Source organism: Carcharodon carcharias, chromosome 12 (assembly GCF_017639515.1).
Source record: "Carcharodon carcharias isolate sCarCar2 chromosome 12, sCarCar2.pri, whole genome shotgun sequence".
Lineage (NCBI taxonomy): Eukaryota > Metazoa > Chordata > Chondrichthyes > Lamniformes > Lamnidae > Carcharodon > Carcharodon carcharias.
Genome location: NC_054478.1, coordinates 104,803,513 through 104,825,393, shown reverse-complemented (window position 1 = coordinate 104,825,393; position 21,881 = coordinate 104,803,513). Strand labels below are relative to the sequence as shown.

The following is a 21,881-nucleotide window of genomic DNA, read 5'->3' as shown; positions in this document are numbered from 1 at the left end:
TGCTGGAGCTACACTTCGCTGGGGCCTGTGATGAGTCTTTCAGTGCAGGCCCCAAGCAGCTCTGGCGAACAGAAATGTCAATGTAATTTTCAAGATCAAGTAAGTAGGTATTTATTTTTTCTAATTCATGTGGGCCAGCAGTTTCTGATGCTAGTCAGATGTTGCAGCTCAATAGCTTTCTACAGTTTTTTGGGGTCTGTTGGTACAAATTGTTGCTGTTCGGTTTGTATTAACTGTTAATGGGCTGTAACTTTTGAGCTCCTGGGTATCGTATTTGCAGGGGGTTACCCCAAATATGCGCAAGGTGACCCCCACACGGCATTTGCCCAAGAGTGTAAATTGCCCTGCACTGGGAAGCATCTGAAAATTGCGATTTAACTTGTAAACTTCAGATGGTTCCAACAGGGCTACATCAATTGTTATCCAGAAAATGATAGAAATAAAACCTCTTCTACCTTCTGGGTAAATACCGCACTGATCCACACTGACACCCTGTGGGACCCCCTCCACCCCTGCCCAGGGGTCCCCAGCAAGCTCACCCCTCCCCACCAAACAAGGGCTAACCCTCTCCCCCAATCCTACCGACTTACCTTCTACATTTACCTTCTCCTTGGCCTGTCAAGGACTTTTAAATTTGGCTAGACATTTAACTGATCTAGTTTACGGCAGCTAGTGCTGTTTAAAAAACAAGGCATCATGGCATCCTTGTATCTGACAGAGTTACACCCGTCACTAGGCTTGGATGCTGCACTGCCTGGATCTTGTCCAGCTTGAGTCGAAAGGTAGGGCGAGATAGGATCGAAAAAGACTTACGGTAAAAAAACTAGGAACGGATTGGCAATCTGACTGCCACTCTGAGGAAGTTCAGGCCCAATGTTTATGCAATTTGTACTTCATCTTATAGCTTTTAGCTTGTCATTTTATCACACGTGCAATGAATTGTCATATGCATGACGTTGAATTTTTTTAGAATAACTGATTTGAGGAACTGTATTCAGGATGTTTGATATTTTCTTTAAATTCTATAATTCAAGTTGTTTATAGTGGTGCAAAATGTTGAAGTTTTAAAATGTTGTGCTACCAATTACCAGAGGGTGGTGATTCTCCACCTAATGCATTCTTAACTGTTGATGTGGTTGGAACACCCAACATGCCTGTATAAGTTCATAAGGTAAGATGTTTTCTGCAGAGGAAGGAAGGGGAAGACCATCAAGGTCAAGTCAAAACAACAGATACTACTTCCACACATTCTGGTGGCTGGAGTAAGCTTATTGCTTGATTTTTCTCCTTGTTTGGGAATTACAGTTATTTTCTGTTGTAGGGGGAGGAGAAATGGATTATTTGGTGGCCAAATTTGTAATATCTATTAAGAGAAAGCTGAATTTCTTATTGTCCTGCAGTTTTTTTTCCTTACTGCCCTTTTATAATAAGTATTTGGCTTATAAAATAGTCATTTAATTAAAGAAATACATAGTTTACCACTTTAATTTGAATTAAAATGTTCTACAGGTCAGTATTACCTGACCACAGCTAAAGCCTTTTTTGTTAATTAGATATGCACAGCCTTTGAAATGATCATGTTTTTCAAAAATGAAAATGAGATATTTTGAGGAGTTGCTGTATCAATTTGTATTGACACATTTGTTGATGTCAGTACACCTGTGATTCCCTAGGGTGTGGCTGAGTCCAAGATATCCAGGGTCAAGCCTGGATAAACCGACTGCAGCAGCACTGCTCTGTGTGACGTATTGGGAAGGTCCGTGAGCGGGCAGAACAACAGGTTAGGTGGATTGGCTCACCAAGTTTTTGCAATGTGACCAGGTTCTCAAAAATGTATTTAATTTGGAGGCAGCTAACTTGCTTATGCTGAAGGAGGCGAATGTGTCTAACAATTGTAAGATTGTATTAACACTGAGCACGAGTGATGCTGCAAGGTGGGGTTGGGAGAGGAGAGGAGATAGGAAAGGGAAGAATACAACACTGCTTAATTTGTTATCCTTTGTCAAATGTGTTCCAGCTGTTTGCAATATTTGCTTCACAATGATGCCAATCCAGCAATACGAGACAAGCAGGGCTATAATGCAGTTCACTATGCTGCTGCGTATGGGCATAAGCAATGTCTGGAACTGGTAAGCGATTTAAAAAAATATATATTCAATGTAATCTCTTCATTAATAGAAAAAAGCTTTCAAATGTTGATTGAAGCCTGTAAATGTCATTTAGCTAGATTTAATGTTGATTGCTTGACTATGTTGAGATGAATACAATATATTTCTGACGACTGCGGTTTGTTTGAGAGCATATTTACAACACTTTTTCAATTGGTTGTAATAAATTGCAACATAACAGCAATTTTAAAGAAAAATATCACCCAACCCATTCATATAAATTATATAAAAACAAAAAAACTGCGGATGCTGGAAATCCAAAACAAAAACAGAATTACCTGGAAAAACTCAGCAGGTCTGGCAGCATCGGCGGAGAAGAAAAGAGTTGACGTTTCGAGTCCTCATGACCCTTCGACAGAACTATGCTTGATTTCTTTGGGTTGAGACTTCCTTGAGCAATTTTTACCTTTTTTAACCAACTTAATTGTCCTTGAACTGGCCTCAGTTACTCCAATTCCAATATTAATTCAGACTTAAACCACAAGTCTATAAACAGCAATGAAATTCAGAGGAGCCCATCATAAACAGACTTCCACATGTGTTTACAGTTTGCCTAGTACAATGGAATAAATCTTTTTTACATTTATTTTTCATGTGCAAGTGCCTTCTGGCAACAAATTGGCAATAATTCTCAAATATACCTATATATATCCATCTTACAAATTCCTTATGGAATAGTGTCCTCCCTTTAGCAGTGTTTCAGGATATTTTTGATTATTTGAGTTCTCTTAATGAATAGATCATCTGAACAAATGCACTTCAGTAGCATTTTCAAAATGTTTAAAATTACATTGGGAGTGTCTTGATCTTCTTGCATGCCACGGAAATGAGCGTGTGAGGGAATCTCTCATTTAGAAACAGTGTTACATATTTTAAGCTTGTTATAGTCTGAGTTAGGTACCTTAAACTCGCACCAATAAGGTGGATTAGTAAAATTAACCACTTTTGTGGGCTCTGCTATCTCCTGCCTTGCTTTCTTTTGAGAAAGAATGACACAGAGACTGACAAAATTGGACAACTCAGGAATATACAGATTTCACAAGGGTAGGCTGAAAGGTAGTATATGTAAAATTTTAACTCTTCAGGTGAAAGTTTTGAAGTCCCAGTCATTTCATATTGATCTTCATGTCATATGCTGCAGTTACAAAAAAAAGAACTAAAACTCAACTGAGGCCCAGTCAGAGACTGATAAAGAATGCTCAACTGTTTTTTAAAAAAAAATATTCAGAGCAATAAAAGTTCAAGATTTCTGACTTGTGAATGCAGTTTTCTAATTTAGAGGCCACAGCACTTCAATGTAAAAAGGCAGAAAATGTGCTAATTTCGTACAGTTTAAGTATATAAAGTCATTTGACATTCTGTGATTGAGAAACCCAAATGTGAAAGTATGAATGGAATGCATGTAAGTGTCATTCTTTTATTGGAATTCTTGCACTGATGACAGCTGAAAAACAGATGTTAATAGCGGGGATATATTGAAAATTAATACATAGTTATAAATAACTCAGTGCCAGAATGTACAGCATTACTTGCCAAGGATGCATGAGGATCAATATGAAATCGTGTACATTCTATTGTCATTTTTCAAAGAAGTCACTGAGCATTTGCACGATTACATTTTGATCAAGCTACATTATATCAACTTTACTGTAAAGTTGTCTGCTATCACCTTTTGGAACTTTGTTGTTGCTAAATATCCCTTTTAAATATTATACCGATTTGATTCTTTGGCATCAATGTTGTCTTTCCAAAAGTTGTCCCTCTGACTGAACTTAGGAACATAAGGAATAGGATCAGGAGTAGACCATATGGCCCCTGAGACTGAAGACTGTTTTTCTGCCTCAACTCCACTTTCTCACTTGCTCCTGGTACCCTTTGATTCTCTGAGAGATCAAAATTTTGACTATTTCAGCCTTGTATATACTCAATGATGGAGCATCCACAACCTGCTATGGTAGAGAATTCCAAAGTACCACAACCCTCTGACGAAATTTCTCCTCATGTCCATCTTAACTGATCGACCCCTTATCCTGAGGCTGTGTCCCCATGTTCTAGATTCCCCAGCCAGGGGGATTACCCTCTGTGTCTACCCCATCAAGCCCTTTTGGAATTCTAAACTTTATAATTACCAAAAATTCATGAAGTTTATCTTTAATTTATATAATTATAGGAATCCGTTTGGCAAGGGGAGGAGAGAAGACAGATAAATGTGGCTAGATCAGTTTGGTTTAAGTTAATTTATTTGCAAACATTAGGCTGGACATTGAAACAAGTTTATTTGGTGAAATACTTGCATTATATTCAATTCAATTGTTTTAAATTAATCATTTGTAAAACAGCATTAACTTGTATTTAAATTGCTCTTTTAACTCGACAAAAAGTCCCAATGTGCTTAACAGGAGTGTTATCCCAAAATTTGACACTGAGCCACGTAAGATATTAGGGCAGGTGACTAAACATTTGATCAGTGTCGTAGGTTTTAAGGAGCATCTTAAAGGAGAAAAGAAAAATAGAGAGGCAGAGAGGTTTAGGGAAGGAATTGGAGAGCTTGGGGCCTTGACAGTTGAAGGCATGAACCATTGGTGCAGCGATTAAAGTTGGGACTGCTTAACAGGCCATGATTAAAGGAGAGCAGATATCTTGGAGAGTTGTAGAAATGGAGGGAGAAGACCATTGAGGAATTTGAAAACAAGAATGAAAATTTTAAAATCTAAACATTGCTTAATTGAGAGCCAATGTACATCAAGCACTGGGGTGAAAGGGACTTGATGCGCTTTAGGACATGGACATCAGACTTTGGATGACCTTACGGGAGTGGGAATAGAATGTGGACCATCAAGAACTGCATTGGAAGAATCAAGTTTTGGGGTGACAAGGGCATGAAAGATGGCTTCAGCAGCTGATGAGGTGAGATGGGGTCGAGCCATGTTATAGAGGTGGATATAGGTGGCTTTAGTGGTTGGAAGGATTTATGGTTGGAAGCTCATCTCGGAGTCAAATAAGATGTCAAGATTGCAAACTGACTGGTTCAGCCTCAGATAGTTATCAGGGGGAGGGGTGGAATCTGTGGCTAGGGAATGAAGTTTCAGGCTTCACTCTTCCTAATATTTAGTGGAAAGTTCAGGACTAGATGTCTGGCAATTTAGAGAGGGTGGAAGGGTTGAGTGAGGTGATGGTGAGGTAGAGCTTGGTGTCACCAGCATACTTATGAAAGCTAATAGTGTGCTTTTGGATGATGTCATTGAGGGGCAGCATGTAGAAGAGAAAAAGGGGGCAGCCAAGGGAGCAGGAAGAGAAAACAATGCAGCTGATTGTTTGGCTATGATTAGATAGATAAGAATTAAGTGGAGTCCCAACTAGCCATACAGTGGTGGAGAAGTGGCTGGAAGAGATGTGGTTTGGTTTAAGTTAATTTGACAATCTATGACAAAGACTGTAAAAAAAAAAGTCAAGCGGGGAGAGTTTACCTTTGTCATAGTCCAGATGATGACAATTTTTCTGATTGGCTGGCAGCTCTTGCAGTCCCAGCAGCATCAGAAGAGTGGTGTGTGCTGCTGGGACTGCAAGGAGGCCCATGAAGAAGTGTCATGGACACCGGACAAAGTGAGCCTGGGGTTTCTTGGGTGCGAAGTGATCAGGCACCCTAGGGAGGTGGGCAGGTTTTGGAGGCCAGACGGGGAGGCACAAAGGGGGAAGATACAACCTTTGGGTGGGGGGTGCATTTCCCACAATGTGCACAGGGCACCCCCAAAGGAGATATTCTCCCTTCCTTCCTGTTCTTTCACCAACTTTGGTAATAAAACAGCCTTCCTACTCATCTGCCTTCCACTGCCCAGTGCATTACAGCAGTGGATGTGGTTTGAGGCCCATAATTGCCATTTAATTAGATGGTTAAGGGCCTCAATAGGCCTAAGTGTAGGCAGCCTACTGGGCGCCTTACCCAACCCAAGTATTATAAGAATCAGGTCAGGGGTTGGGCAGGAAGGCAGTGCGCTACCCACCTGACTTTTATTTTATGTGCTCCCCCCCCCACACCCTCAACTCCCGAGCTATAAAATTCCCATGGTGTTTAGGGAAAGATGGGAACAGATTTGGACAAAGGCAACATGTTAAAGGATATTGGAGAGAAAGGGGAGGTTGGAGATGGAGGCAGTAGTTGCAAGGATGGAGGGGTCACGAGTTGGTTTTTGAGGAGAGGAGCAATGGCAGACATAGCAACATGGGGACTGGAGTAGGCCATTTAGCCCCTTGAGCCTTTTCACCATTCAGTGAGATCATGGCTGATCTGCAGCCTAACTCCACATAGCCATTTTTGCCCCATATCCCTTAATACCTTTGGTCAACAAAATCCTATCAAGTTAGTTCTAAAACTAACAATTGATTCTACCATGAATTGCCTCTGTGGATGGTAACTTCTGCCACCCTTTGCATGAAGAAATGTTCCCGAATTACATTCCTGAAAGGTTTGGCTTTAATTTTTAGACTATGGCCTCTAGTCCTAGACTCCCCAAAAAGAAGAAACAGTTTCTCACTATCCGCCCTATTTGTTCCCATTAATATCTTGAAAAGTTTGATCAAATCACCTGTTAACCTTCTAAGTTCCAGGAAATACAATCCTAGTTAGTGTTACAACCTCAAGGAAGACCATTAATGTTTAAGAAGAAATTCAAACTTTCTTAGTTACTAACTGAAAGAATTACGCCACAAGATATCACATGTTAATTTAAATTTAGAATTAAACAAAGCAAGTACGACTAAGTTACCACTGTACTTCATAAACCCTTATTATTTAAGCCCCAAAACCACAACTGGACACTACCTATTGCATTTCATTTCCACCCAAGAATACCTGTGTTACAGTTTCTCGAGGGTTCCTCCACTTCTCCTGGGACCAAACCGAGCTGTGCCATGTCTTTCAGGAATTCACTTTATTCCCCCTTTGTGTTCCCGCTATTCCGAGGTATGAGGTTTCTTGGGGTCCTTCCACTAGCGTTCTGCTATGCCACCTTCTGTGGACACCCTGCTGAAGTATGGGCCTCACTGAACTCTTGCTTAGTGACTCCAATTCCAAAATACCTCTGATTTCTGAGAGTCCTGTGCTTCTTGTCCACAGCTGTTGGCAGTTTTCTCTCTCTGCCTCTTAAAGCTGCTTCCAGGCTCCAGATAACATTTTCTGTTGGAAAGCATACAGGTCAACCCAAAACCAAAACATATCCCCCTGAAATCTATCCCCACAACAACCTGGGATATCCCAGATAGAGACTTTAATTAATTGCTATGACCAGGATGGGAAGGGTGCACTGTCTCTAGTCCCACTACTCCACAGGTCACAACATATATTTAAATGATGTTTCCAGCTAGTTAATATGGCCACATATGTGTTTTCCCTATTAATCTCAGAATGACCATGTTTCTTCAATAAACAACAAAATTATTGGTTTATTATAAAATCAGTCTTGTCAAATAGAAAAGCAAAGCTTACTAACATATAGTATGAAATATGAAGGTCTTTCGAAATATCCTCAGCTTCACACACAACACATATGACACAATAATAAAATAAATAAAAACAGAAGACTTCTGCCGAAGGTTAAAAGTCAGTGGTTCAAAGGGAAAGGAATAGATAGTGGAGTCCTTGAAATGGTGTCTGGGTTATACGGTTGAGGTCTCAGTGCCGATTCACGAAACAATTGATGACTCTTGCATTGCTTTTCAGGCAGGCTTAAGGAATGCTTGAGGGTACTCAATCTCAGCACGTGGAACAATTTAGGAACAGCTTATATTCACTTGCAGCTGTGGACTGATTCTGGACTTCAAAAAGGCTGCTGACTTCCTTACGAAGCAGTTGGCCCTTCTCAAAAGCTAAACCAAAAAAATCCACTTTAAACACATTTTTTCCAGGCATTATTTTTTTCAGAGCCATAAAGTGCCATGTGACCCTCCCACCCCCCAATCTTTTCACACAGCTCATCAGTGTCAAGAGGTTTCGGCTTGCTAACAATTGTTTAATTACCTTTTCTTGTAAATGGATGTCTCTTCCCAGAAAAGCAATCCGTGTACTTAAATTAACCCTTTAAGAAAGTGTCTTTTAAAACACAAATTCTTTCAGAACATTTAGTCCTTGAAGATGAACCATTTTCTGTGATTGAAGTGTTTGTGACATAATTAACTTCAATTTTAAACCTGTTTTAATGATTGATGCACCTGGAGCCCAAAATCTCTTTGCTCTTCCACTGTTTATTGCTTTTCCCTATTTAGTAAGTATCCTGTTTAATTTTAGGATTAAAGTGGAAGGCCTCACACTTGCCTACATTGAAATCCGTTTGCCACAGTTTTGCCTGAAATTCATTTAATCTATCAATCTCTTGTAATTTTATGGTTCTATTCACAATACTTCCAATATTATTTGTCCTTGTGTCATCAGCAAATTTGGATACTTGGCTTTTTGTCCCATCATGACCCTCGCAGGACATCACTAGTCACATACTTTAGTTAAAGATTTCTTATGAGGGACTTTATCAAGTGTCTCCTAGAAGTCTATAAAAGTAGCATCCATAGACATTCCCTGTCCATCACCTTAGTTACCTCTTCAAAAAATTGAATCAATTTGTCATGCATGACCTACCCTTTACAAATCCATACTAGCTCTCCCTGATCAGCTGGAAATTTTCAAGGTGTTCTGTCATCCTACCTTTAATTATAGACTCTCTCAATTTCCTAAGAACAGATGTTAGGCTAACTGGTCTAAAACTTCCTGGTTTCCCTTTCTCACCTTTGACAAGCACAATTTTTGAATCCAAAGAAATAGAAGATTTGGAAGATTATAGTTATGGCATCTGCAATGTTTTCACCTACTTCCTTTAAAATCCTGGGATGGATCGCTTATTTGGGCCACATACTGTAACTTGTCCTTTATTTACATGTTTTACTAACATGTTTCCTATTTCTCTATCCTGGTTTAATTATTTTACATCTCTTAGTTTTCTCTTTCTCTGCAGTGCCTAAAGCACAATTACTGACTGTTAGTCTACTCTCTTCCTTGGGTTTGATTTTGAACTGCTATCTTTACTACCCTTTTCTGCCTTAGCCTTCCTCCACCACCCTCAAGATTTACTAGCACAAAGTTTTCAGTGTCTGCCTTATTTATCCTTTCCACTAGGACCCTACCAGTTCAGGTGTAAACAGCCCCAATCATGCACTTCCTTCCTGTTCTAGCATTAGTGCAAGTGTCCCAGGAGATGGAACCTGTTTTTCCACATCATTCCTTCAGCATCATTTTCACCACTCTAATCTGTTTATTCCTATGTCAATTTGCACAAGACTCAGGTAATCCAGAGATTACACCCTGTTCTTTAATTTAACTGAGTTCCTAGTACCCTGTAAACAGTACTTGCTGCCTCCTCTTTGTTATCTTGTTGGTCCAATTATTAGCACAACGAACGCCTCCTATCCTCTCTCATATCCTTACCAGCTGGTTTGAGATGTCAGTCATCCTGGCACGAGGTAGGCAACAAGTCATGTAGGATTCTCAATCCTGTTTACAAAGGATATGCTGTCCCCACACCACTCGCCGCACAGTTATTGAATCCTCTAACACAGCCACATTAGGCTTCCCCTCCCTGCCTTCTCCCCCTTTAAACAGCCTCCTGCTTCCAGCTGCCATAGTCTGCATTCTGGCTGTCCTTCTGATTTTTCTTATATATGGTAACCCTCACAGACAGCAAGTAAATTGCACTTGTTGATAGGATCAGTTTCTGTTGTTCCTTGTTCTCTATCCCACCTGAGTTCCCTTTGATCCACATACTATTGGTCATGCCAACCCCATCTGAGCCTGTACTTCTCCGAGGTGTGACTGAAATTTGGAGTAAACTGTCCAGAGATTGCTGCCCCTCCCTTGTGTATCCAACTCATGCTCCAGCTCAATGACTGTGAGTCAGAGGGATTCAAGATGGAGATATGGACTGTTTGCTTGGCACAATCTCGCTGCCCACAAACTTCCATATACTGCAGATCAATCACACAACATACTGTGCCATATCTTAATCAAAATTACTTATGTTACTTACATCTGGTTTTTAGTTTAAGTTTTTCTTTTTGGACATTAACTTGCACTAAGCAGTAAACAAAGTTGTTAAATACTTCCTCAAGCTTGCATAAACCACTCCAAGGACTGGAAGCAAAGTGCAGCACCTCTCTCCCCCTCTGCACTAATTTCTACTTGCACCAAATTCCCGACTTTGATGTTCTGTTAATTATGCACTCTCTTCACAACTGCTCTGTGCTACCACTGATTTGAAAGTGGGGGACAATACCTAATGAGAGAGAACTATTAATGATATCAGTAAAACAGCACTGTTTCTGTGATTTATTGCAGACACTGAATGTAAATATTGTCTTAGAGATTCCACTACTTTCCAATTGACCAAGCGAGCGTGAAAGATTGATGAATTTTAATTGCATGTTATGTCCAGCCTAAATCAAGTTTAGTAATCTTTCATGCTGGCCTAAAAAGCAGACGACTCTCCCACTACAAAACTGGCCATGCCCTCAGATCACATGTATGAAGATAACAAGTTTTAGTTAATTGCAGCCCTTCAAGGAGGCTCTTCAAATTAAGCTTTTTTAGACGTAAAGGCACCAGTAAGCATGCTTTCAAATTCTTTAACTATTAAAGATCAACTTACTGAGAAACTGCAAACTGTGCACAAGTGAAACTAGTAAATAAATCTGAAGAGATTTTTAAATTACATTTTCAGTGATTTAAAATGAAGTTATTCACAGGTGGGTGGACTAGACATCTAATTTAAAAATGCTTATTATTTTGTGATAAACACATTTGCAACTGCACCAGATGTTACCACTCTTAAATGGATCAAAGAATATTTTTTAATTGAAGAGAGAGAAATAAACAATCATGACCTATTACTCTGTCCAATTGCACTAGTTAATAAAGGATTTTATGTTTGCCAGTATGCAAACGTGTTTGAGCAGAAACTTGAACCGTAACTTCCTTTTGGAAAACCAGTGCAGTTTGTGCCTTGATTGTTGATAGTGGGGCACAGTTTCCACGCAGTCATCTGTATTTCTTAGTGGTAGCAAATCACCTTGACCATTTCTGAAATGAAGTTGTTCTGAGTCACCAAGTTCTCCACAGTTTCATTTGTGGTTGATGGAGAGTATTCAGTCACACTCCTGACTTGTGCCTTGTAGATGGTGAAAAAGCTTTGGGGAGCCAGGAGTTGAGTTACTTGCTGCAGAATAGCCAGCCTCTGATCTGCTGTTGTGGCCCCAATATATAAGTGGCTGGTACAGAATTTCCTGGTTAATGGTAACCCCCAAGATGTTCACAATACAGGATATGACAATGGTAACATCATTGAATATCCAGGAGAGATGGTTAGATTCTTTCTTGGTGAATATGGTCATTGCCTGGCACTTGTGTGGTGTGAATGTTACTTGCCACTTAGCTGAAGCTTGAATGCTGTCCACGTCTTGCTGCATATGGACATAGACTGCTTTAGTATCTAAGGAGTTGCACATTATGGTGCTGAACATTATGCAATCACCAGTGAATATCCCCACTTCTGACTTTATGATAGAGGGAAGGTCATTGATGGAACAGCTGAAGGTTTTGGGCCTAGCACACTTATCCTGAGGAACTCTTGCAGTGATGTCTTGGGATTGAGATGATTGGCCTTCAACAACCACAGCCAAGTTCTTTTGTGCTACGTATGACTCCAAACAGTGGATTTCCCCCCTAATTCCCATTGACTTCAATTTTGCCAGGGCTCCTTGATGCCATACTCTCTTAAGTGATACCTTGATGTCAGGGGTAGTTACTCTCACCTCACCTCACCTCTTGAGTTTGGCTTTTATCCATGCTTGGACTAAGGGTGTAATGAGGTTAGATGTCAGGTTTCCCTGGCAGAATCCAAACTGAGCATCAGTAGACAGGTTATTGCTGTGCAACTGCTGCTTGACACCTTCCATCACTCTTCTGATGATCAAGAGGAGGCTGATGGGGCAGTAATTGCCGGATTGGATTTGTCCCCCTTTTTGTGGACTGGGTATAGCTGGGCAATTTTCCACATTGTTGGGTAGATGCCAATGTTGTAGCTGTACTGGGACAGCTTGGCTAGGGGGTACAGCTAGTTCTGGAGCACAATTCTTCAGTGCTATTGCCAGGATGTTGTCAAGGGCCTTAACCTCTGCAGCATCCAGTGCATTCAGCTTTTTCTTGAAATCACTAGGAGTGAATCAGTTGGCTGAAGATTGGCATCTGTGATGCTGTGGACCTCAGAAGGAGGCCGAAATGTATCACCCACTTGGCTCTTCTGGCGGAAGATAGTTACAAATGCTTCAGCCTGGTCTTTTGCACTGCTGTGATGGGTTCCTACATCATTGAGGATAGGGATATTTGTGGAGCTGCCATCTCCATTTAGTTGTTTAATTGTCCACCGCCATTCACATGTAAGTAAATGCACAAAGCATGAGGAGTAAGGTTGGCAAGCTGCAGGTGCAGCCAGTTGCATGGGAATATGATATCCTGACACAAGATCTGGCTGAAAAACAGGCAGGACTGGGTACAAGGTATTCTGGAAGGATCAGAAAGGTATTGATTGAGGAGAATATTTCAGTGCTGGAGATTTTCTCGGCCACCAACTGGTTGGAAAGATATAGAGAACAAAGTTACAAGGAAATTTGCAATTAAGTGCAAAAACTAATAGAGTAGGTCTAATGGGAGACTTGAATTATCCTTATATTGACCAGGACAATAGCATTGTGAAAGTCATAGAGGGGGAAGAGTTTCAGGAGAATTTTCTACGTTAGTTTATATGGAGGAGGCATTGTTGGATCTGCTTCTGGGGAATGAGTTGAATAAAGTGTCAGTAGGAGAGCATTTAGGGAACAATAATAGTATCTCATAATGTTTAGTTGTCTGTGAGAAAGGACAAGGAGCAATCCAGTGGAAAATGCTTATTTGGAGGATGGCCAATTTCAGTAGGGTGAAACAGGTCTGTTGCAGATAAATTGAAATCAAAGATTGGTAGGCCAAACTGTAATGGAACCTTTAAAGAGGAAATGGTTCAGGTACACATCTTGTGGCATAGTTCTGTCAGTTAATTACAGGGTGTTCGATTTCCCTTCAAACATTAAAGGTCCCTAACAGGATCGTAACACAAGTGATGCTTCAGTTGTCCGAACCTTAGTTCCAGAACCAATCAAGTACTGCGTTCAGTTTTGTGCACTAAAGCTCAGAAGCGATGTAGTGCCCTTGAAAAGGAGTATATGTACAAATTCACTAAAACAAAACCAGTGCTTTAAGGGTTAAATTAAGACCAGTTGCACAAATTTGATTTATACTTCCTTGATTTTAGAACATTGAAAGGTGTTTTAATTGAGGTGCTTAAAATGATGAAGGTGGGTTCAGAGAAAATGAAATTTGAAATTTTCAAGACTGAGATCAGTAACTTTTTGACTGATTCAGCTTATGAAGAGATATGAGACAAAATACATGAATGGAGTTGAGGTACATGATTTAATTACATGGCAAAAAAGATTTGAATTACCAAATGGCCTACTTCTGTTCCTGTGTTTCTATGGTGCCTAGCTGACCTTGAAAATCTTAACTGAAAATGGAAACTCATTGCTCCAGATGTAAATTTGAAATAGCTTGTTTTATTGGCCACATTTAAAAATTGGCACTGATTTTTTTGAGAGTTAAGTTGTGAACATGTTTAAAATGTGAAACCAATAATCATGATTCTTGCTGATTGGTCTTTTAACTTAGTGGAGGTTGCTACGTGTGCGCAGCTTTCATTAGTGCAGCAGCCACTTGAACAAGTAAAGCTGTGACAAACAAAAGCTATAAGAATTGTTACCTTTTATTTTGAGATGTAATATTTAAATATTTTGAGGATTGACAACCAAGCACACCAGTAAAAAAAATCATGTTCACATGGTTACTGTGGATTGATTGGGTAAATTACACAGGAGGCTCTTGTTGATCAGTATTGGAGAAAATGCAGATATAATTGTAATCTCAAAGTCACCACTCAATCTATGAAGAACACAGTCAACACTCAAGAAGTTTGACACCATCCAGGACAAAGCAGCCCGCTTGATTGGCAGCCCATCGACAAACATTCATTCTCTCCACCACCAATGCACAATAGCAGCAGTGTGTACCATCTACAAGATGCACTGCAGGAACTCACCAAAGCTCCTTAGACACCATCTTCCAAACCCAGGACCGCTACCATCTAGAAGGACAAGGGCAGCAGACACATGGGAATACCACCACCTGGAAATTCTCTTCCAAGCCACTCACTATCCTGACTTGGAAATGCATCACTCTTCCTTCACTGTCGCTGTGTCAGAATCCTGGAACTCCCTCTCTAACAGCACTATGGGTGTACCTACACCACATGGACCACAGCAGTTCAAGAAGGCAGCTCCCCACCACCTTCTCAAGGGCAACTAGGGATGGGCAATAAATGTTGGCTTAGCCAGTGATGCCTACATCCCATAAATGATGAAAAAAAATTAAGCAATTGTTGTTCAGCCTTGATTATTTTTTTCCAGCAGCAATTGATTATTAATAATTGTGTTGTAAGAGCAATCAGCAAAGTAAATACAATTCACCTTTAATGTTAAAAGATAGGACCACCCTGAAAATAATTATTTTTTCCTACAAAAATGCCTATCTGGTCATTTACTTGATTAAATGTGCTAATTAAAATCAATAACCAGCAGAGGTAATAGATTTTATTGTTCAGACTGAAGTTCATTTCCACATTGTCATTGTCATTTTTTTTGTGTACATTGTCATTATTTTAACATCTACTTTTTTAATTAGATTGCCAGCAAAAACTCCTTGGAGTTTGTAAGTAATTGTAAAGTGACTGCATGATGCTTTTACTCTGTTTTTCATTGGAATGAATTTGATCATTCATGGAACATCTTTTTGTGCAATTTTCATGCAGTTAATGCATGCTGTGATTTTCTGCTGTGCTAAGCTACAAGATGTCCAAATTTCACAAATATTTTCTAAATGCGAACCCTTAATTTTGATTTTTCTTTTTGGAAAATGGTGCGGGTGCAATATTTATCTCAAAACGACAAAAATTAATGGGTTTTCAGTGTTCCCTGATATGTTTCTGTTGTACATAATTCTGACGCCAAGGCAATAATATTGTGAATTATTGTAATTAAATGCAAATGAGATATTATAAGAGGGTAGATTCAACAGTGCTTCACTTCCTGCAAGGAGCCACAATTAAAAAGAGCACAAGTTGGAGATGAGTTGCAGCACTGGAGCTGCAATTCATGTACTCTGAATATGGCTCTGTGTGAGAGATAGCATTATTTTGTGACTAAATGAGTGTGACCAGCTCCAGGAAAGTTATGAATGTGCTTCTTTAAATCATACCTATTGGTTGGTTGGACCTATTGTACATATGAAGCAAAATATATTATATACAAATACAAATATTGGTGTGATTTATTTTTGGTAAAATTAACATCAAAAAGTATACTTAGGTATTCAGACATTAGAAATAAGTGTTTGGAATTTAAAAGCTTATTTTAAAAAAAAATATAGAATTCAAGTCCTGGACACTTGTTCATTAAACCTGAATGTACAGTTTTTTTTGTTTATTTCCGAAAAGAAGTTACTTATCCCTGGTATTCTTACTTTCCCCAACCTTGCATGCAGAATAGGTGTTGATGGTTAATACAGGTTAATTTTCTTTTAAATGTTGCATTTTTGTTCTGTTGCCTGAAAAGTGATGACTTTTCATTCAGATGTCTTTTTTTTTGCTGAAGCGAAGTTCATTCTCATTTATCTCCAATAACATGTTCAAATATCCACAGTTTCAGTTTGAACAGCAGGAGCACCTTTAATGCTTGGTTTGGGCATGTGTCTAAATTTGTTCAACCTGCAGTCTCAGCACTTAAAGATTTTTCACATGTCTGCATTGACAACTTTCTGCTTGTGTTGGGTTGCCTAATTAAAACTGAGCTTTCAAATTTGCATTCTTTTGCATGAAGATACGTTTATAGGTTTAAATTTATATTGATAATTTTTCTCTAGGTGTAACAGTGTGAAATATTAGTAATGCAAACAAATAAACCATTTGCATGGGGAATTCTACAAGCCTATGAGTGACTGTACTTTTAATACTAATTTTAGTTGAGTTCAGTTCAAACTTTATTATTTTGCAGGAATGTCAGCTGTCTGTTTTTGTTTAACACCTTTATTGTGTTTGCCTGTAAAAAAAAATTTAAATATTTCTATGGTAGTTTTTTTTTAACAAAGATTTTTTTTTATAGCTTATGGAGGCTACAGGGCACAGTTTTCATGATTCTGAATCAGCAGCTCCAAAGAGCCCTTTACATTTGGCTGTAAGTTGATTATTTTGATTCTGCTGGGCATTGTAAAAAGGAACATTCAGTATAATGTTACTGCACTTCAAAATTCTTCACTAAATTTTTCTTCTCCACTTTGATTTATCTTCTTTCTTAGGCCTACAATGGCCATCACCAAGCACTTGAAGTACTTATTCATTCCATTATTGACCTTGATGTAAAAGACATGAACGGACGTACAGCCTTAGATTTATCATCCTTTAGAGGTCACACTGAATGTGTTGAAGCCCTCATTAACCAAGGTGCTTCCATCCTAGTAAAAGATAGTGTGGCTAAGAGAACCCCACTTCATGCAGCAGGTACTTCTACATATCTTTTATTTTTTCAGTTAGCTTATGGTAGAATTATATGTATGAAAGTAATTTTTTGGTGTAGTCTAGTGATATATGATCAAATACAATGTGGAAATTCATGTTTGCTTAGCTATGAGATCACGTAATTCTGCTAAGAAAGAAAATTGCAGAACAGTAGTGTTATTTGGAACTTTAAACAGATATTCTGCATTTCTGCTTTGTCATCCATGAGGGACAGTGAGAAACTTGATAGGACCTTTTCTTGGGGAATATAAATACATTTTATGAAGTTCATGGTTGGGTGGATAATACAGAATCTACAGCCTTTTCTTGTTCCATGCTTTGTCTTCTAAGTTGGGGTAGTTGGTAACCTAAATTATACCCATTTCATAACACAGACATCATCCTTTAGAGTGAAGGTGTCAATTTAATGGCTGTTTTCTACAATTGAGTCATGCCTATTAAGACTCGGGCTGAAACTCATTTTGCACTTTTATTATTTAATGGAAATTTGCATTTCATTTGTTTGTATGGTTGGATGGCGACACAGATCCCAGATCTGAGAGGATAGCTTACCCATCCACTGTGATCCAATCCAATTTTCATTAATGTTGCTGCAATATCTGTTTATATTCTTCTGGGTTATTATGCCAGTTTTGTTGAAGGGAATGCGGGTGAGTTTCTCTAAGGTCTTCGCCAATGGCATTCTGTGATTGGTTCTGAGACAAGAGTAACCAAGTGACTTGGCCAATTTCTCTTTCCGCTCCTTCCACCTTTTACTCTAAATCCATTGGTCTAATTGAGATCAGTGTTTCTCCATTGGAGAATCTTTGATGCTACCTTGCTTATTACTACCTCTGTGTGATCAGATGTGGAGTTCTATGTGCCTATTTTTTTAAAAAGTCCAATCGATAAGAGCTTCCGTGAAAAGGATTTCCAAGTTTGCAGTGGGAAGGGTTGATATTTGTGAGCATTTTTCATTAGATGCCTTTGAGGTTCTTTAAATTTCTTAGCTATTCTGGATTAATTCTGGCATTTTACTATGTGCAAAGGTTTTGCCAGGGATCTGGTCTTGAAACCAATCATCAAACTTTGTGGATTTGAGAGGGGTAAGCTGGAAATGCACACCTAGTTCTTTATCGGATTTTTCATACTTAAAAAAAAACCTCTCGTCTAGGCACTGTTCAGGCACTAAGATAATGGCAACTGCATTGAGTCGCACATGTTCTATTACAAATTTCCACAGAGAAACATTCAATATCAAGTAAGTTAATTTGTACATAATTGGCTTTTTTAAAGGATGCTTAATATGATGCACTTTTTCAACCACAGATGTGATTTTGAATATCCTTGATTGAACTTGCAAATATATGACATATCAAATATTTAGCACGTACAGTAAACCTTTGACGATTGGTTTACATTTATTTTTCATCTTTTCATAATCAACATTCAGAGGTTAGAATTCACATTAAATTGGCAGCTTCAGATTACCAAAGCATCAGTCAAGTTGCATACATCTAAATGGTATCTTGATTAATATCTAGTATGTATATATCATCACTGAAACATTCAATGTTTCTCCAGATCCCAATTTTATTTCTATAAAGTGCTGAAATATGCTCCATCTTTACCATGAGGCATGATGCAGGTATTAATAGTTAAACAGAAATATAATGGTGAACATGTCGTCATGAAGGAGTTTATTAAATTCTATGGTCAGGATTTTACATTCAGCGTGCAGGGGCAGGCCCGACATGCCGGAACATAAAATGACGCACAATGACATTGGGCATGTGTCCGACGTCATTGCGCTGTGTGGCAATATTTTGTTCAGCGGCTGCATGCCGGAGTCAGCTGCGCACCCGCTGATAATTGAAAGGCCTATTAAGGCCATGAACGAACTAATTATTTTCAAATTTATGCTGCCTGTCCAACCACAAGCGTGATGAGGTTTCCTAAAGCTATTACAACTTAAATAAAAACTTTCCTTGTAAAATGAAAACTTGTCCCATATCATGTGACACAGTCACATGAGGGGACGTTTCATTAAATTTTTACTCTTATTTATTTATATTTTTAACAAGCTCCATGCCTCGGAGATTGAAACACTCTTTCACACACATGCGCGGAAGAGCGCTGGACCTTACTCCCCCTCCTCCCCCCATCTGCACAGGTAGAACTCACACTATCGCTTGCAATCCACATTGGGCAGGCCTTAATTGACCCACCTGTGTGAAATCGCAGAGTGGAGCCGATCACGGGTGGCGGTTGGCTCCATGACCACCCCCTGCCTGCTCCCACCAAGCCCGCCCAACCAATGTAAAATCCTGGCCTATGTCTAAGTGATCAGACCATTTAATAAATGGAGGGAGGAGGGAATGGACTGCTGTGGGTGGAAGGAGTATTTTTTCATACTAAAGTTGCATTTTACAAATAATGTACAGAACTATAATATTTCCTTTTTGCTGTTATTTTTTCAAACTCATGATGCAGTCTTATCCTGGGTGTATACTTTGTGTGGACAGATTAGCATAACAAAGGGGTAAATTTTTTTTTTGCTTCTGTTGTATAGTGTCCAATGGTCATACAACATGCTTGCGCATGTTAATAGACGGTGCAGGTGGCTTGGATGCGGTTGATGTGACAGATGGCCAAGGACAGTAAGTAGACATAATGATTTTATTTCAAACTACGTTTTCCCTGATAATGTTTTGGAGCCTTTTTTCTGGAAGTGGTTTTTAATAATGTTCAGCACAACTGGGATTTCACCTCTCTTACTCCAAAAAGAGTCATATATGTCATAGAATCCATAGCATATTAAAGCATAGAAGGAGGTCATTCGGCCCATTGAGTCTGTGCTGGCTCTTTTGAAGAGCAGTCCAATTGGTGCCACTTCCCTAGTCTTATCCCTGAATTTTTTTTCTCCTTTAAGCAGTTATCTAATTCACTTCAAGGCTACTATAGAACTTGTATCCATCACCCTATCAGAAAGTTCATTCCAAATCCTACCCACTCATTCTTTTGCCAATAATCTTAAATCTGTAACCTTTGTTTATCAACCCTTCCTCCATTGGAAGCAGAAACTATCTAAACCCCTCATTATTTTAAATATCTTCAACAAACTACTCTTAGCTTTCTCTGTTCTAAAGAGAACAGTCCCAGCTTCTTCACACTATCCACGTAACTGTAATCCCTCAAACTTGGAACTGTTCCTCTTGAATCTCTTCTGTACCCTTTTCAAAGCCTTCACATCCTTCCTAAATATGGTGTCCAGAATTAGATATAATACTCCAGCTGGGGCCGAACTAGTGTTCAGCATAACTCCCTGGCTTTTGTACACTCTGTTACTATTTATAAAGTCCAGGATCCAATATGCTTTATTAATTACTTTGTTAACCTGTCCTGCTGCCTTTAAAGATTTGGTCTCTCTCTTCTTGTATCCTGATTAAAATCTCCACAATTTGGCATGTATTGTCTTTTCTCATACTTCCTACCAAAATCTATCACCTCTCACTTTTCTGTGTTGAATTTCGTACACAGTGTGTCCACCCATTCCATCAGGAAATCTATTACTATTTTCCTCGCTGTTTACTACACTGACAAATTTGTGTCATCTACAAATTTTGAAATTGTGCCCTGTACCCCAAGGTCCAAGTCATGAATGTATACCAAAAGTAGCAGTGATCATATAACTAACCTTGGGTAACTCCACTCCACCTCCCTCACATTTGAAGACAGCAATTCACCACAGCTTCCTGTTTACTCCTTAGCCAATTGTGTATCCATGCTGCTACTGCCCCATTATCCCCCAGCTTCAATTTTGCTAACAAGTCTGTTATGTAGTACTTTATATCAAATGCCTTTGCGAAGTAGATATCCACAGCATCGACCGCACTGCCTTCAAACACCATATTTGTTAATTTGTTCAAAAAAACTCAAATTAAGTGTGTCAGACATGATTTGTCCTTAAAAATCTGGGCTGGCTCTCTTTGATTGGCTCATACCAGTCGAAATGGTTGTTAATTTTCTTCCAGATTCTTTTTCTAAAAGCATCCTACCACTGACATTAAACTGATCTGTAATTGCCAGATTTATCCTTCCCTCCCTTCTTTGGATTAAGGGTGTAACATTTACAAGTCTCCAACCTTTTGGCATCATCCCTGTCTCTAAGGAGGTTTGTAAGATTATGACCAGCAACCCCACATCTTCTGCCCCTACTTCCATCAACATCCAAGCATGCACCCCATCCAGCCCAGGTAACCTATCCACTTCAAGTATTATCAGCCTTTCTGGTACCCCCTAACTATTTTTATCTCATCTAGTATCCCAGCAACCTCCTCATATGCCATAACTTAATTGCTAATTCTTTGCTTCTGCGTTTTAATTCTTTTAATATATTCCTAACTTAAGTGATATGAGATGACGGGTTAACTATTCTCTTTCTCAAACAATCTTTACTAGGACACCAATGATGCTTGCAGTTGCTAATGGACACATCGATGCTGTCATTCTGTTACTTGAAAAAGGTGCAAATATCGATGCAGCAGATAAACAAGGCTGCACAGCCTTGCATCGTGGGGTGAGGCATCCATTTGAAAATTAAATGTAGATGTAACTAGTTGAAAAGATCACATTTCAGTTTATTCAAATTTAAACCAATTCAGAATCTGAAGAGCTAAATGAAGTTTTAAGGCAAATTAAAATTCCTAAATTGTCTCCTTATTTATATATTTTTAGTGATAGGATTGTTTTCATTGGTTTGAATATTTATTTTAAGTGGCAAAATTTTCAAAATTACTGGAAACATGTATTATTTAATCCTCAAATGAGTTCACTATGATTATTTGCATCAAATGTAAAATAATTAGCCTCTGATCTGCTGGGATAACTTTAGTATGTATTCCACTTCAGAATAAATCCCATAGCGGAACTGACCCTCCATTGCAACAGTCTTTAAAATGTGCCCTTTTGGATCTAATTGCCATTA

The 21,881-nt window shown here is 39.0% G+C and overlaps 1 protein-coding gene across 7 annotated transcripts in view; it reads left to right on the top strand.

The window, feature by feature from the left end:
* Positions 1–21,881, top strand: part of LOC121284983 (serine/threonine-protein phosphatase 6 regulatory ankyrin repeat subunit B-like) — a 194,991-nt gene that overhangs the window by 126,122 nt on the left and 46,988 nt on the right. For 5 of the 7 annotated variants that reach the window (XM_041201024.1, XM_041201027.1, XM_041201028.1 and 2 more), the window contains exons 16-21: positions 2,018–2,129; positions 15,028–15,054; positions 16,503–16,574; positions 16,696–16,897; positions 19,467–19,554; positions 21,356–21,473. In XM_041201024.1, coding sequence (XP_041056958.1) covers positions 2,018–2,129; positions 15,028–15,054; positions 16,503–16,574; positions 16,696–16,897; positions 19,467–19,554; positions 21,356–21,473 — 619 coding nt within the window. The remainder of the gene's footprint in view (positions 1–2,017; positions 2,130–15,027; positions 15,055–16,502; positions 16,575–16,695; positions 16,898–19,466; positions 19,555–21,355; positions 21,474–21,881) is intronic. The other 2 variants (XM_041201025.1, XM_041201023.1) reach the window with 1 other exon arrangement.